This window comes from Vigna radiata, chromosome 2, assembly GCF_000741045.1.
Source record: "Vigna radiata var. radiata cultivar VC1973A chromosome 2, Vradiata_ver6, whole genome shotgun sequence".
Lineage (NCBI taxonomy): Eukaryota > Viridiplantae > Streptophyta > Magnoliopsida > Fabales > Fabaceae > Vigna > Vigna radiata.
In genome coordinates, this window is record NC_028352.1 from 24,060,170 (window position 1) to 24,077,543 (window position 17,374).

General features: G+C 32.1%; 2 protein-coding genes and 1 pseudogene across 2 annotated transcripts; all 3 read right to left on the reverse strand.

The window, feature by feature from the left end:
• Positions 1-168: 168 nt before the first annotated feature.
• LOC106756646 (probable galacturonosyltransferase 11) lies at positions 169-4,133 on the reverse strand. Its single transcript, XM_014639146.2, has 2 exons — positions 3,774-4,133; positions 169-1,984 (listed from the first exon to the last, which is right to left on the reverse strand). The coding sequence occupies exons 1-2, from the start codon at positions 3,924-3,926 to the stop codon at positions 533-535; spliced, it is 1,605 nt and encodes a 534-aa protein (XP_014494632.1). The 5' UTR covers positions 3,927-4,133; the 3' UTR covers positions 169-532.
• A 1,190-nt stretch (positions 4,134-5,323) lies between these two features.
• Positions 5,324-6,148, reverse strand: LOC106753647 (annotated as a pseudogene).
• Positions 6,149-14,075: 7,927 nt separating this feature from the next.
• Positions 14,076-17,163, reverse strand: LOC106755666 (isoaspartyl peptidase/L-asparaginase). Its single transcript, XM_014637856.2, has 4 exons — positions 16,908-17,163; positions 15,968-16,201; positions 15,392-15,478; positions 14,076-14,693 (listed from the first exon to the last, which is right to left on the reverse strand). The coding sequence occupies exons 1-4, from the start codon at positions 17,067-17,069 to the stop codon at positions 14,211-14,213; spliced, it is 966 nt and encodes a 321-aa protein (XP_014493342.1). The 5' UTR covers positions 17,070-17,163; the 3' UTR covers positions 14,076-14,210.
• Between the last annotated feature and the right edge of the window lie 211 nt (positions 17,164-17,374).

The window sequence follows — 17,374 nt, forward strand, 5'->3', positions numbered from 1 at the left end:
TAAGTTGATCCCTTGATCTTTTTATTGCTCCTCTATTTGCTACAAATCAATATCTCACATGCACATTGGATACACATTTTAGTTTCATTATGCAGATTCCTAAAGGGCTGTCAAACCAAATAGAGTTTGGCTGGCAAATTAACAAACATTTTCTCATAAAGAATTAACTTGAAGAAGGGTAAAACATTGCTTCCATTCATTACATAGCTATTGAAAGAGCTTATAATTATTACAAATAGTTACTAAAGAACAAATTGATCTACAACTTCGAGAATGAGAAAAGATAGCCCCAAAGGCCAAAAATGAACTCCCCCACCTCTTCACCTAACGCATTTTAAACTTTAGTGTATAAAGTAATCATTTTCTATTTCAATACACTGATTGAAATATAAAAGGGAAAACAAAACAAAATTCCTAGCAAAGTCAAAACTTTCTACTTCCGACTCTACAATAAGGACCAACGCAATCGCAGATCAACAGATCAAAATAATCTGAGAATGCATAATCATTAGCAATTGAGAAGTAGTTCATTTTAACCGGTGGCACAATCTTGTAGATGAGGGTGACTTTGATTTATGTACCTCTGCCATAATGGCTTATACCTGCCTATAGCTAACTTTAGCCATGGTTTCATGTTCCCATTGAAGTGAATAACTGCTGCACTTTCAATCAGGCGGCTGTCAATATTTAGGTCATAACCCAATCCTAATACATGCCATCTTCTGTCAAGTGGTTCTGTCAAGCCATAAAAGCTTAGAAGAGCAGGGGGAAGTGTACCAAGCTTCCAGAGTGTCCCATCAGCATTCTGCTCTTGCCAATAATGATACTTTGCGGTGACATTTGCCTTCCTCCATGCACCCAGGTCAAAAATATTCAGACCAAAGGCCCATCCACATGCCTGTGGATCAAACTTTGAGCTTATAATCGAATTTGAAAAGTTGAGATACTTGTAGTACCTGTGAAATGCTTCTAGACAAGTTTCAACGGCACCATTCACATTTCCATGCAAATCCAATGAGAAAAGTGGGCTTAGGTCCTTCTGAACAACAACATCATCATCAAGGAAAACAATCTTCTCAAGTAATGGATAAATCTCAGGGATGTAAAACCGAAGATGATTTAGCAAAGACACAAACTTGGGATTCTGCAATTTTGGCTCAACATTTACACCTTGAAAAGGCCCAAAATAAAAGGCTCGTGATTCTGGACTGTGTAGCTGTCTGACAATTGGAGCATAAGATTCATTCAACCAATCAAATTCCTCAATATTCTGCACCTCTATGGTAGCCCCTTTTAAGTCATTACTGAGGAACCATGCTTTCATTGCTCCATAAATAATACCATCAGTAACAATGTGAAAGACGAAGCGTTTTGGATGGCTTGCATTGATGACTGTAGAGTTAACAACTACAGATGTTGCCAGTACATTATCTGAAAAAATGCAGAAGTGATATAAATTATTATCTGTGAGCTGGGGAGAGATTCTACTCTCATGTGAAAATTTTTGCCGGGATGTCATCTTTAGCCAATCAGCCATAAGTTTCACATTTAAGCAATGAAGACTCTTGGGTAGTGCTTCAGCTGATACTTGAGCAAACACAGTGCTTTGAATTGTTGCTTTATTTGCACGTTCTTCAAGTGCTTGAATATATGATTTCATCGTTACTATAGTGGTTGCAATGTCGTAATGGACATCCTGTGCCTTGAAAATTAGAGAAGACAGGCTTTTAATAACTGGCCCAGCTTCCTCCATGGTCACAGGCTCCCCAGTCATGGCAGCTTTTGAAAGCAAAAGCTGGCAACTTCTAATTTTTGAGCTAAGCTCCCAGGCAAGGTGAAGATTATTGTGCTCTTTGGCAATAATCACATAAGCCTTGGCCAGAACCATTTGCTCTGATAGTTGCCGTGAGAAGGATGTTGCACTTAAAATTTCTTCAGTAAAATTCAATCTCTTAGCAGAATTTTCTACTTTAGCGTTTCTCTCCTACAATTCACGTAAGTAGCATGCTCAATAAGTACTCAGAGGGGTTGAGGGATGGAAACAATTAGAACAACAGATAGTAATGTCACTTCAAACATAACATCCCTTCAGCAATATGGAGCACAAAAATAGCTGTAAAATGATATGAAATTGTTCTAGCATTAACATTTATAATTACATCACATTGAATGGTCTATATAAAATGGATAGGTTTTCTGCATCCCCTGTCCTTCATATCAAAAGATATTTGAATTGTTTTCCTCATACATTAGAAGAAGAATCACAAGCAAAGTAACCATGTCTAGCACTTAACATTTTGCACATCACATGACAACAAATTACTTAATGTTGTTTATAATATCGTCCAAAAACTAGAGAGCAAAATGCTTTCTTTTTTATACCATTTATTGGTCTAATTAACACCATAATCATAAAGAAACTTCCACACAGAAAGCACATGTTCAGACGTTTTCTTCAATGTTTAAAGGTAAATTGTCCAAGAATCATAGCTAGATCTATCACTAGAAACTGGTGAAATGAACTACATGAGTGTTAGATTATTATTTAAGAGCAGAATGATTATAGAATTAGTCACAAATTCACAATCACTGGTGACACAAGAAATGATGATTGCCTTCTACAAGGAATTGGCAATGTTAAAACAATTTCTGCAATAAAGGCAGTGCGCAAGTGAACAGTTGCAATGGAATCGTGAGAGTAAACACTAACTGCATGTTTGATTCAATGGTGACTTTAAGTGCATGGATAAGACACTATAAACTATTATTTCTAGGTGAATGAATACATTGGATGTTAGGTTGTTATCTTATGTGTGTACTAGACATTTGTCCATAGACACACACTAAACCAATAGTAAATGAGTTCTATTACACTGTGTCAATATCTGTCCTTCAGTTTTTTTTTTCGTTTAAGGCCAAAAAGAAATATTAAAACAGTTTCCCTTTCCAATAGGGAAATAGTCTAAGAGGGTTGCTAACATCCAATACAATAGCTCATCCATAACAAGGTAAAATTGGAAAATCGTAACTTAGATGCCAAAAATAAGCCAAATAATAATTCATATTGAGGGATAATGAAGTAAGAAGACTTCCTTTAGCTTATATAGCACTACTTATAATGGAGTTAACTTTAATGCCACTCCAACTACTAGACTATTACCTCAGTATCAACCATAGCCTTATACAGTAACATCACAAACAACAGGAAGATCTATCTAAACTCAGGTTAAGCTTCAACTTAACAACAAATAAAAGGTGATTTGTCACATATGAATCACATATAAAAGTAACCACCGAATTAATTCAATTATGGAAGCAACAACCTAAATTTAGCTCACTGTGTTTATACACTATACAGAAGATCAGAAATAAGAAATAATTTCCCGAGCAGTAACCCTGACGTAAAATTCCCCGCTCAAAAGAATTAAAAAAGGAAACAAACACCACTGATATGAAAAATCATGAAGCCTACAACCAGAGTCCAAGGAAGATTATTAACATACGAACAAAAGCAATGAAAACAACAGTAGACACATTCAACCGTGCATGTGAAAAAGAATAAAAAAAAAAAAAAGACACCGCTTTGAGATTCGAGATCGAACACGACGCGCATTGACAATTGCCTAAAAATATTCAAACAAAAAATTAAGATCTTCACGCGGCAGCTAATGTTAGTGCAAATAAAACACTAAGATAATTACAAAAACAGAACAATTAACAGAGATGGGTTGATTCGTTGAAAACAGGGGAGGGAGGATGCGAGGTCGTTTTACCAGAAAGGGGCTATGTAAGCGATACTCGCGGTGATGATGTTGCAGGAAGAACAAAACAAGACCGGCAAGAGAGAAGGCGCCGAGAAGCAACCAGATCCAATAAGCGAACCGCCGCCGAGCCGGGCGCCGAAAATCGGCGGCCCGTCGCCGCATTTTTCACAACAACTTTTCACCACCGAATTGGAGAAGCAGAGGCGTCCATTGTGGGATTGGATCGCAGGAGGAGGGTGTCGTGGGAAGCAAAAGCGAGGGCCACAGTCACTCCGCGCCACGTGACATGCACGTGCCTCCGGGCGAGAATGAGAAGGAAGACGCACCCAGTTGATGGTATGAGTGATCTAATATTATTATAATTATTAATGATTATTGGTGTGTTTGGAGTGACAGTAAAAGGGAGTGGAGAATCTTCAGACCGACAATAGGAAACTTGAAAATTGGGTTAAAAAAATTTAATAAATTATATTTAAAGAAAGAAAAACAATTAATTATTTGACCATTGATAATTTTTAAAAATATAAAACCTGTTAAAACTTATTCTAATTTTATTATTTTTCTAAGTAATAAACCATAAACAAATATTTTTTTAAATGTTCATTGATTGCAGTAAAAGTTGTCTTCTTTTTATATTATTAATTTCATAATGAATATCAGTGTGGACAAATGTTATTATTATTTACTCTTTTTATTGCTTTTATATTCATTGTTATCATTATTATTAATAATACTATTAATATATTTTTTTTATGCTAAACAATTTGTGTTTATTTTGTGCTTCTAGTTCCTGTTTTAGTATCTTAAACTATAAATTAATCGATTAAGATAATGAAATGGATTAAGTTACCAAATAACATATTAAACAAGCATAAAATAATATATTTTATTTTTATTATTTTGAGAGATTTATGTTTTATGCAATTACATTTTTGTTTAAGATAATCTATTACCATGAGCTTAATCAATTATTCCATTCTTGATTGAATTATCATTTTTCTAGCTCATATTGTTTCGTGTATGCATGTTTTCTTAGAGATGGTTTTGAGATAGTTTTATATTTTTTTTTACTTCTAGACTCTTTGATGTTTGTTTTCTTAAATTGTTCTTCAGAATATAATAATTGATTATTTGGCTTGTCAAGTAGAAAGAAAAAAAAATATGTATTTTAGAAAATAGGTTTAATGGTTCGATGGTTCCTGTTTATGTAAATTTGCATCAAATAGGTCTACATATTTTCAAATGACTTAATTGAGTCCTTATTTATGAAAAATTGAATTAATCAAGTCTTTACCGTTAAATTTTGCAAACGGCGTTAAAATCCTTGTCTGGTGACTAAGTGAGGTGTCATTTTTTACATACGTGACACACACAAATGTTAATAGGTGGACTTGATAATTTGTCAAATAAACCAAACTACTTCAAAAATTTCAAATCCATGGTCATCCCAAGAGTAAATCAACACAGCCATGGCATCAGACAAAATCGAAAATATGTTTCGGTGTAAAATCTTAGGCCAAAATCAATATACCAAGCTACGAACCATAACAACACAAGTTAACTAAAATAATCAAACACAAATGAATTAGTCCCAGTGGATCAAAACATTCACATAATAAAGCAGAGATCAAATATACAACTCAAAATGCAAAACCCTATCATTGCTCCTCCCAAATTTAAAAACGTCTTCATCACTCAAATCAAAATCAAATCCCTGCAACACACGGCGCTGAAGTAAACCCATAATCAACGACACCACAGAGGCGTCGAACTGAGGCCACGAAACACACAGGCTTGCTCTCACGTTCATCACTTGTCACCGTGCGAGAATGGCAGCGCCCAGCCCGTCAACAACTCTTCCGGAAGGATGATACTCCAAATCCGGCAGGAGCTTCTCTCTGCCGCTTCTCTTTCTCTCAGCGATGGTGTCCAGCTTAAACGCCACGGCCTCATCGGAGGATAGCTTGTTGTCCAAGTTGCACGACTCGAGGGAGTCCAAGATGAGGACGGAGTCGGGGCAGATGCGGTCGTCGAGGAGGGCCTTGGCGACGGCATAGGCGTAGGAGTCGGGGACCGGGAACGGGATGGCGACGAGGAGGGCGAAAGGGGAAAGGGGGAGAATTTGAGCGGCATGATCGGGGAGAGAGAGGGAGAGTTCAGGGAGGAGGAGTGAGGGGGCAGGGGAGGCAGTGCGGTGGCGATGGAAGAGGGTGATGGAGGAAGGGGAGAGGGCGACGGTGAGGAGGGAGGGGTTGGGGTTGTTGGGTATAGGGGAAGATGAGGAAAGGTGAAGGAAGGGGTGGCGATGGAGTTGTGAAGATGTTTAGGTCTTCTTCCAAGAACCTTGAAGTAGTCAAATGTGTGTTTTTTATGTGCCACGTTTGTTAAAGCATTCATAAATTATTAATCCACCTATTAATATATGTGTGCCACGTATGTAAAAAATGACACCTCACCTAGTCATCAAACAAGAATTTTAACACCGTTTGCAGAATTTAACAGTAAGGACTTGATTAATTCAATTTTTCATAAATAAGGACTCAATTGAATCATTTAAAAATATTGGGACTTATTTAACGTAAATCTGCATAAATAAAGATCACTGAACCTATTAAACCTAAAAAATAATCAATTATCTTATTTAATAATGAACTAACTTATTTTAAATTATTTTTTTAACTAATATTGAGAACAATAATATTTTAGAGATCAATTTATTTGATTTTAAAATTTTATTAAGAGTAATAATCACCAACTTAAGATAAATAATTAAATGCGTGTGAAAAAAATTTTAATTAGCATTCTTAGAGTTTTATAAATAATATTTTTTAATTCATTGTTCTCACATTTAATAATACTATGCAAAGCGAATTCACAAAATCTATCCAGATCATTCGAGTTGATAAAGAATGCTTTCAAGATTGTTCAGATAATTTTTGTAAAAAGGTTGTGTTTTGCTATTTAAGGTGCTTTTGTTGTGTTATTTTTTTATAATATCTTTCTTTTATTTGAATTGTTGGAGTAATTCCATTTTATATTCTTTTAAAGTATTCAAGAGTTGATTTGGTTTGTTTTCTCTTGGTGGGTATGATCCAATGATTGGATATATCTTGATTTTATTCAAGGGTTGATCTTATATTATTTCTGATCATATATATGTTTTATTTTTATTGAGTGTTTGAATGAAATATATAATTATAATGAATTCCAATTATTTTAAGATTGAATAATTTAGATAAGATTTATGATTATTTAATGATTTGTATTGATTTGAATCAATATAAACTTTTGTGTCATCTTTTGTATATTGTTTATGTTAATATTTATCATTCTTTATTTCTAAATTAACTTTATTCAATTTTATAATAAAAATAACTTTTTAAAAGTACTTAAAGAAAGAGCAGATATTTTCGAAAGGTTTTCATAATTATTTCTTAGTTTAGCTTAGTTTCACATTATTTTCTTATAATTACAATTTCATAAGAAGATTATTTATAGATATGGTTAACTTCTTTATGTACTATATTATAAACGAAACTCAAATTCAAGTTATTTAAGAGTAATTAGTTCTGTTAAAACAGATCATCTGGCGTAACTCATCATGAATTGGTCATTTAGTGAATCAATCCAACTTAACTCACTTATTATAGCGACTTGAAAAAAATTTGAACTTGACTTAGCTTGCCACAGATTGGTGGGTTAAAAGGGTTGGTTCACTAGCTCACTTAATGACAAGTTTCTTTTTCAGTTCCAAAAAAATAACAATTTTTTTTCTAATTCAAATCTAAATAAATTTCAATCCAAAATGATGTTAAATTTCAAAGACAATTAAAATAAAAAATACATAATACAATCTAAAATCATCTTTAACTCCAAATATAATCCAAAAACAAGCACAAAAGCCAAAATTAGATGGATTGGCTCGCGAATCCAACTCATCACGGGTTCAATCCAGGTGAGTTGGGTTCTTAGTATGTCAGGTTCAAAATTGGCCCATATCAAAATTTCAATTTCTTTTTCAACCAAACACGGCCTGAACCTGTAGTGGATCGGGTTGACTCAAGGATTCCAACCCATTTTGACAGTACTAAGTAATATGTATGCATTTTGCAAGATACTTTATTCCTAATACAGCTTGCAAAGGCAACTTTCTAATGTAACTCACAAGAAAAACTTTTATTGTGTATTAGGCACCTTCTTTGCTCCCATATGCATCACATGTGGCACCTTCTTAATCTTGGATGAAGTTACTTTGGTTGGTCATGGTGGCCTAATTTGAGGCCATGGTTAACTCGATTTAAAGCTCAAATTTATTTACAAGTCTACTAAACAAATAATTAAAAAAAATGCTTGTTGAGTTGTTCACATTTGATTTTCTATTGAAATGATTTTAGGTTAGTTTTAACTTAGATGGTGTATTCTTTATTTTCTTTCATTAGGTTCTAATTACATGATTTTCCAGTCTTTGCATTGACATTTTAAATTTCCATAACTTAGATGGTATATAACATCATTGCTTTCATGCATCATTAGTTTTCATATCTAGATTTAGCTTTGGTTTCTTTTGCACCATTACATTATAGCATTAATAGGTTCAAATTATAGGTTTTATAATTTATTTGCTTGAGTAATTCCAATATGTTTCATATTAAAAGATAATCATGATTTCTAACAATTGCATTGCATTTTATTTTACTTTTTGATAGATGTAAATAAATATCCTTTACTCATTCAATTTTGAGTTTCATGCATTTAGTTATTAACACTTTCATTCATTCATTGCATGCACTAATATGAAATAGTAATTCTACATTACCATTCTTGCAATTACATTTTCTTAAGCATAAAACTGATTCACATTTATACATTTTATTCATCATTCTAAATTAGGAAACATCTATCATTTAGAATTAGCATAGTTAGAATCATGCATTTACATTTAGTTCTTTCCTTTTTAAATTTCATTTCACATACTCCTCACTTTGTTTTAATTAATAATAGTTAGTATATATTAGGATTTAACTCTACATTTAGAAACTTAACAAGAACTAAGTCCATGGATTAATCCCGAGGTTTTCCCTTTACTACATTAGTGGAGAAACTTAGTTTTTGTTGGCTTTGATGCGACTAGAAGTAACTTAACAATTTTCTCAAGATATTTGGATGTTTGTGTTTCACTCATGTTCCACAGAGTAAGCATGACAAGGTTGATAAAAGAACATCGCTAGGCATTTTGATAAGCTATAGCACTGTCTATAAAGCCTATAAAATCTTTTAGCCATAAACAAGAAGATTTGTTGTTAGAAAAGATGTCCACTTCCTAGAAAATGAAGAGTGAAACTAGAATAAAAGAAAAAAGAAGTATCAAATTGTAGCATACCTACAATTTAAGTCTCTTGTTGCAAGAATAGAAGAGGAATAAAAGGATTGAAAAAATGAATTGGTAGGTGATGCTTTTGTGAGAGGTACAAGATCACTTTCTTATATTTATGAGAGAAAATATTGTTGTTTGTGAACCTGCAGATTTTAGAGTAGTAGAAAAAGATCAAAGTTGGTTGACTGCAATGACAAAGGAAATGTCTATGATTGAAAAAAAAAAGAACATGGGAGTTGGTTGATTGAACCCAAGATAGGAAAGTTATTAGAGTTAAATGGTTGTGCAAAACCAAGTTAAACTCTTATGGTTCTATAAAAAAAATACTAGACAAGACTTGTTGTGAAAAGTTATGCTCAAATCTTTGGTGTTGATTACTCAAAAACCTTCGCACCAGTTGCTCGTTTGGACACTATAAGGATTTTTCTTGCTATAGCTACTCAAATGATCAACTTGATTTAAAATCAACATTTTTAAATGGTGTTTTACATGAAGAAATTTACGTTGAACAACTTGAAGGTTTTATGAAGAACGAAGAAAAGGACAGGGTGTATCTTCTTAAAAAGGCTCTTTATAGGTTGAAACAAACTCCATGAGCTTGGCATAGTATAATAGATTATCATTTGTTGAACATTAGTAAAAAAGCTTGTTTGAAGCCATGCTTTATGTTAAACATCAGACCAACAATGTTCTTACGATTTCACTTTATGTTGATGATCTTTTGGTGATTGGAAACAATGTAGAGATGGTTAAGGAATTCAAACAAGAAAGAAATGATGAAGGTTTTTTAGATGACAAATCTTGGGTTAATGATTTTCTTTCTTGGAATGGAAATTAAGTAAGCTAAGTATGAAGTCTTTATCTGTAAGAAGAAATATGCCAAAGAGAATTTGAAAAGGTTTAGGTTTGAAGGTTGCAAGGAAGCAAGCATTCCTATGAATCAAAAGGAAAAGCTAAGTAAGGAAGATAAAGCTAAAAAAGTTTATGAGGGATACTTTAGAAGTTTGATTGGTTGCGTAATGTATCTTACCACACAACATGTCTTGATCTTTTTAATGCAATAAGTATTTTGTCCAGATTTATATGCACTGTGTAAGCTAATTACATCTCAAAGCTATTAAGAGAATAATTCAGTATGTCAAAGGCACAAGTGATTTTGGTTGGGTGGTTTCTTTGATAGTGACTAGGAAGGTTTTATCGATGATATGAAAAGTACTTCAAGCTATTGTTTTATTCTTGAATCAAGTGTTTTCTCTTGGAGCTCAAAAAAGCAAGAAATTATGGCTTAATCCATTACAGAAGTGGAATTCATTGCAACAACTGTTGTCAATCAAGCTTTGTGATTAAGAAATATTTTAATGGATCTAAATCTAGAGCAGAAAGAAAATACCAAGATTTTGTTGACAACCAAGCTACCATCACTATTTCCCATAATCCTATATTTCATGGGAAAACTAAGCATTTCAACATCAAGTTGTTTTTCTTAAAAGGAGTGTAGAAAAATGAATTTGTGATTTTGATTTATTGCAATTCTGAAAATCAAGTTACAAATTTATTTACAAAACCACTTTCAGTCAATAGGTTCGAGCTTCTAAGGAAAAAAATTAGTGTTTTCAACTCCTAAAGCAAGGAGGAATGTTAGAAAAATGTTTTAGGACGGAAACATGTCCGTATTTTGATTCTATTTGTATTTCATTTTTTTTTATTGTCATTGTTTCCCTAGTTTAAAGGAATCAGTTCGATTTGTTATCTTTGATTCATGCAACTTATTTAGTGGCTTATTTCTAGGACAATTATTAGTGGGTGGTTATTTTTTAAGTTTTATAAATTGTAATGTTTTTTTATGTACTAAAGTGAGTTTTCATTGTTCTTTTTTAATATTCCTCCTCGTTTACTTTTGTTCATTCTTGTTCTCTATTAAGCAAATTTTGCTTTCTTATAAATTGTCAACAACTGGATATAGAATAATTGTCAAGCCTTTGACATAACTATAACCAGGAAAGATGGGTTCAACTGGGATTATATAACATTAGCAATATTTGAAGAATTAAAGAAAGTCATGAGTTAAACACATGTTTTAGTCCTCCCTAATTTTACTTACCTATTTGAGAGTAAATGTGGCGCTCTAAGAGCAGGGTTAAGGACAATGTGCAAAATCGTAAACCCATAGTAAGGCCTTGTAACCAAATAAGGTGAGTAAATCAGTTTATGAAAAAGAGTTAGTGACTTTAGTCATAGGTATACAACATTGGAGATCATACCTTCTTAATAAAAGTTTCAAGGTTTATTCTAATCAAAGTAGTTAGGGGTATTTGCTACAATAGATAATAACCACAACTGAACAACAAAATTGGATGGCTAAATTATTGGGATACTAATTTAAAATAGTTTATAAATCGGGTCCTAAAAATAAAATTGCTAATTCATTAAGGATTTAGTGGCAATGGTGGTGGTTGAAAGGACTTGAGACAAAAGGTTGTTATAGTGGTAAAGAAAGTGAGAGATGTAAAGTTCTTCTTTCTTAGAACGAACTTCTTCAACCTTAACATCTTGATTAGATGCAAGGATGCAAGCATGCAAGCAGGGACATATAATACAAAGTATAACTAATAATTTTCAAATATGTAGAAGCATGATGTTTTAACATATCAAGTGAAACACTTCTAATCAATTCTATGCATATCATCTAAATTAGAAAGGCCTACATTAGATTGGGGTCATGGTGCCAAAGGCTAATCTAAGATACATGTCTAACTAATGGTATAAACATGCATCATGTTTAGAGAGAGACCTCGTGAAGCGTTTGTCTTGATAAACTTGAGTCTAGCATAGGTAGGTAAAGGAATGAGAGACCTTTTGAGAATATTTTGGTGAGGTTTTGAAGGTAACATGACTTAGTCGAGTTTAAAGTCGAAGGCCTTAAACCCCCTTCCCCACCTTTCTAGAGCCAACTTTTGTTTCAATTGGTTTCAAAGCTAACTTCTTGGGAAATGATCATAGTTACTATAAAAAATAAAGGACTGTCAACAAATTACCCTAGTTTAAAGACCAAAATTTGACTACTAAAACAATGTATTATTGTATTCTTCGAATCATATCCTATTGATATGCTAGATATGGTAGAAAAGGGAAACTACAATGTCTTATGGGTAGGCGATCAAAAGCAACAATACTTGTTGAACAAAAAAGCCTAAAACTCATTAATGTGTGAACATTTTCATAGGAATAAAGAAGATGTAAGACACTTTAGTAGTAACATATAAGGGTTCCTAATAGGTGGAAAGAAACAATATAAGTCTTTTTCACCCTTCAATATGAGTTGTTTAATATGAAACCAAATGAAAAGATACAAAGTGTGTTTGATAGATTTTATATCATGCTAAACAAGCTTAGCTCTCTATGCAATCATTATAATAATAATGATCATATTAATAATATATTACAAAGCTTTCCTAGGTTTTAGAGATAGTAAGTTTTAGCTCTTAAAACTTCTAAGAGTCAACACGTTCATAAAAAAAACTCATCAGAATGTTAAAAGTGCATAAGATAGAATAAAATAGAGTGGTAAGAAAAAAGTGCATATGTTAAAGCTATAATAAAATGGAGTGATCAAGAAGGAAACATCTATAGTACTCAAGGCTTACCACTCAATACACATCCACCAAGATATTAAAGGTGAAAGAACAAAAAAATGAATCAATTAACATAGATGACTTTAAAGTGAGACATGATTCCTTTTACCTCAAGTAAAATATATTATATATGAAAAAAAAAAAACAAACTACCTCAATCCTAACAAAGTTAAGAGACAAAGTAAAAGAAAACCTAAGTAATAAACTATAAATACAATAAAAAATGACATTTTTAAAAAAATATGGTCATTAAGAAGAACATGAAGAATGCAATTATTATCTATGAATTTTTAAAATCAATAGATAATTACTACCTATAAGAATATTATCTACAATTTTTTTTTTCTAAAACTTGAATGTATCTTAGCTTTACCTACATAAGTTTTTGTATTGTCTATAAATTATGACAAAATTTAATAATAAGTTTTCTTGTAGTAGTGTTTGTGTATCGACCATTTAGTTAATTGCATTAGATCTTTTTGTATTTTTTCATAAAATTAGTTATTTAATAGAGAGGTAAATTATTGATATTTGTTCTTTTATGTAATTATATGTAGAAAACCTTTGACATGTAACATGTCTTTTTATGCATAATTGTCTATAAGTAGTTTGTGAGCTTAGGCCATTTAATATATAGTTGTTCATGTGTTTCAAGCTTATGGTTCATGTGAACTTATCTAAACTTATAACATCACGTGTACTAAATACATGTTAAACAAACTATGATCATAAGTTTATGATGATGATGTTCTTCATATCGTACATGTTTCTTTTGGTTTATTGTGTTATTTTAAACTTGATAAATTTATTAGTAAAAAACACTATTTTATGTGTTTGTTAACATCATAACATTCACTTAAGAATTGTCATAATATGATTAGATTTTAACTAATAGATCATTTGAGTCTAATATATACTTTGATCAAGGTTTTTTTTTTTTTTGTCATTGGCCTAGATTATTTTTTGGTCAACTTCTCTGTTAGTGTGAGCTAAAAATTTTACTCCAAGAACATTGAAAAAAAAAACAATCCTAACTAAGATTGATTGAAACTTTTCTCAATTGACATCAGAAAAAAAAATCACAAAAATAAATAACATCAACAACTTGGATCAAATAACAATCTCTACAAATTTTGACCAAACAAGCATTTTAAATCTTAAATGGCATCGATAAAAAATTAGTCAATTTTAAAAAAACAATGATCTAATTAAGATCAAATAAAATACGTGTATCTATTTAAGACGATTTAAAAAATAAAGATCTAATTTTAACTTCAATTCTAAACTAACAACAGTACTCAAATAATGTCCAATTCGAACTACAATGAATGATAGCATTCAAAATGTAGAAACAAATGTTGTCTGTTTGCAATTAAACAGAAAGATTGAAATATGGAACAAATGAATCACAGAAAACAGATAGGTGCCTTAAGACAAAATCTAGGAAGCAGACCAAATTGCAACCTCTGAATATCCATCTTCTGTGGCACATGCTCGGAACATGCCCGTGGTGTTGTAAGGCATGGCAACTTCTCCTGCAGCAGACACAGCAACCAAGCCCACAGTACCTTTTGGTGTGCGTTCATGCACAACACAGTTAGCAGCTTCTTTGAGAGAAACCCCTTTGAATTCCATCAATGCAGCAACATCTCTTGCAACAGTGGCACGTAGTATTGCTTCACCTTTGCCTGTTGCAGAGACTGCACAGAGTTCGTTAGCATATGTGCCACCACCTATGATGGGTGAGTCACCAATTCGACCAACCATTTTGTTCACTAGTCCACCAGTGGATGTAGCAGAGGCTAGGTTCCCATTACTATCAACAGCTACACACCCCACTGTTCCTAGTTGGCTATCCCCGTTAGCCACTGTTGCTTTTTCTTTTTTGGTTCCGTTTTGGAGGGGTTGTGTACTGTAATCAATCTATACATCAAACATCCATGAGGAAAATAAAACAAATAAGTAAATATGTTTTTAGTATTTAAAAAATTAAAATTTGTTTTTCTTCAAAAAGTGTGAATATATCAAAAAATGTAAACAATTTAAATACTAATAAATAAAACTTATTTAACATATTAAAATTTAATGTAATTAAATTAAAAAGATTATATTATTCATTTTTAAAATTTCGATATCAAAATATATTAAAATTTCACTTCATGACAAATTCTTATTTTGTCTTAAAGTTAAGCTACTAAAAAATGTATTTAACCTTAAAACAAATTAAGGTAACATCAAAAATCATATTAGATGAAACTTCATAATTTTTTGTATTATTCATTAGCTCTAATTGAAAACTTAGATAATAACGTGGTATGAATTAAATTTAGAGGTCATCATAGATTACTAACATAAAATTCCACGATAGAATAAAAAACACATAAGACTTTGTATATAACTTCTATAAGTTTCCTAAGGTGAAACTTGGACAACACGAAGTGAATTCTTTCCTAAGTTAAAATTCAGTTTCGCATTAATTTATAAAAACTTTATCTTATGTTAGTTTTCCAAATTCTTATAAAAACTCATTTTATTATTTATCTTTTCTTCTGAAAGTATTTCTTTGTTCAAATAAATCGTAAGCCTACTTCTCAAGCATACAACTAGACAAAATAAAATACCTGGACTATGTTGGCTTTTTGTGCATGCTGTAGTCTCTCAACATTTTCTGCAGTAACAAAATGGCTAGAATCTACAGTCTCAACACCCTGAAAATAGGAATGCTATGAGATGGTTGATTTATTTGATGAGGAGGAAGATGAGCACAAGTAACAACTATTCGATGTAAAACTAACGACCCAGCAATAAGTAAGGTGAGAACCCTTATTGTTGTAGTTGTTGAATGTGAGTTACAGAGCATAAAATACTATCCTTAGTAATATGCATCATGGTTCATAAGTAAGTAAAGAAACTCCCATAGTACAACCATTTACCTCAAATTATGGATGGTTGAAACTGGGATTCAAAGCTAAATTAATTTGGCAGCACTTACATAGCTGAATGAAGCATAAGATCAAATAACAAAAACCACAAGCACTCTGCCTCTAAAAGTTTTCAATGATTGGACTCATAATAGAAATTACTATTTATAATTTCTTCTTCTCTTCATAGAAACAACAGCATAACACAGTTAAACTTTGAAAAAAAGTTGGACAAAAGGAAAGAGTTTATAGATTGAAACCATAAACGAAACTCACCTGTTCTTTTGCAAATTCCTCTGCTCCATCAAACCCCAGATATATGTGAGGAGTCTTCTCCATAACCAATCTTGCTAAAGAAATGGCATTGACAACTGTTTTGAGCCCAGAAACAGCACCACATTTTTTGGTCCTACCATCCATAATTGAAGCTTCCATTTCAATTGTACCTTTGTTCGTCAGCACAGATCCCTTACCCGCATTAAAGTGTGGAATATTTTCTAATTCACGAACCTATATATACAGAAGAGGAAAATTACAAAGAAAAATAGAGAGGGAAAATCAAAGGAGTGCAATGTTAAGAATTATAAAAAGACAAGAAAACTACGGAACCTTTCAGGCAATCATTCAGCCGCTGACTTAGATGTTATTCTTTTCAAGACTCACGATCTTTTTCAATAAGAATCTCCATAAGAAAGAAAAATAAAAACAAAAACCAAAATTGCTCTGTAAACTAATTCATAAATTAGAAATTAAAGCTAATTCTAATTTTTTTTTTTTTTTAAAAAAAATCTTTCAACTTTTCTCATCTAAAAGTATAACTAAAGAAAACATGGGGCATCCATTACTAAATAGATTAGTAATAGTTCCATAACTGTGTTATTTTTATATCATGATAAAATATTTTCAATTTCATTTTAACATTTGAATATTTTTAAGATTGGTTTATTTTTTAAAAACGAGTAAATATAATTTTTCTCCTAATTTGATGAACACGACGTTACGAGAATAATAAGAAAGTGACATGAAAAAACAAATAACATGTTATTAATCAAAGGCGATTTGTTGTGTGCGAACAACGTGTTATTGTCAATGTAGTATCGTCTTCCTCATGAATTTCTATAAGAAATTAAACCATAAACCCTAAAACGGGATGAAATGAGAACTTGTAAAATGATTGGATGAAAAAGAATAGAATAAAATTCAGTTATAATCTTACCACAAGCTCTACTACATCCAATGGATGCATCTCGGCTTGAAGAGCCTCAACCCCGATCTTCAGGCAGTGCTGGAGGGCTTCTTCTCGAGGCTGGCGCTGCTCCGGCGGTAGCGAAAGTGGGATGTCGCCGGCGCCGCCGTGTATAGCTATAGCCCAACCCATCTCGGCTCACTACGCTGTCACTCTTTGCCTGCAGCTCCAAAGCGCCATTGCTTGTAGGAAGTAGATTCCCTTATTCATGATAATATTATAAAAAAATTATCATGTAATATTAAAATCACTTGGCACATGCATTATAAACACGCGAGTTCTTGCTAGTATTTCTTTTTTTATACCTGCAAAATATATATATATATATATATATATATATATATATATATATATATATGGATAATGATATTTAGACAACATTTTTTTGACAACATTTGAACATTGATTACATGTCAATATGTGATTGGTCAAAAATT

Bases quoted from the DNA above. Each gene is read 5' to 3' on its own strand.
- LOC106755666 (XM_014637856.2), bottom strand. From the start codon at position 17,069: ATGGGTTGGGCTATAGCTATACACGGCGGCGCCGGCGACATCCCACTT. The intron at 15,479-15,967 runs GTGAGTTTCGTT...TCCTATTTTCAG, and splicing joins AGGAATTTGCAAAAGAACAG to GGTGTTGAGACTGTAGATTC. The intron at 14,694-15,391 runs GTATTTTATTTT...TTTGATGTATAG, and splicing joins AAAAAGCCAACATAGTCCAG to ATTGATTACAGTACACAACC.
- LOC106756646 (XM_014639146.2), bottom strand. From the start codon at position 3,926: ATGCGGCGACGGGCCGCCGATTTTCGGCGCCCGGCTCGGCGGCGGTTC. The intron at 1,985-3,773 runs GTAAAACGACCT...CGTGAATTGTAG, and splicing joins GCTTACATAGCCCCTTTCTG to GAGAGAAACGCTAAAGTAGA.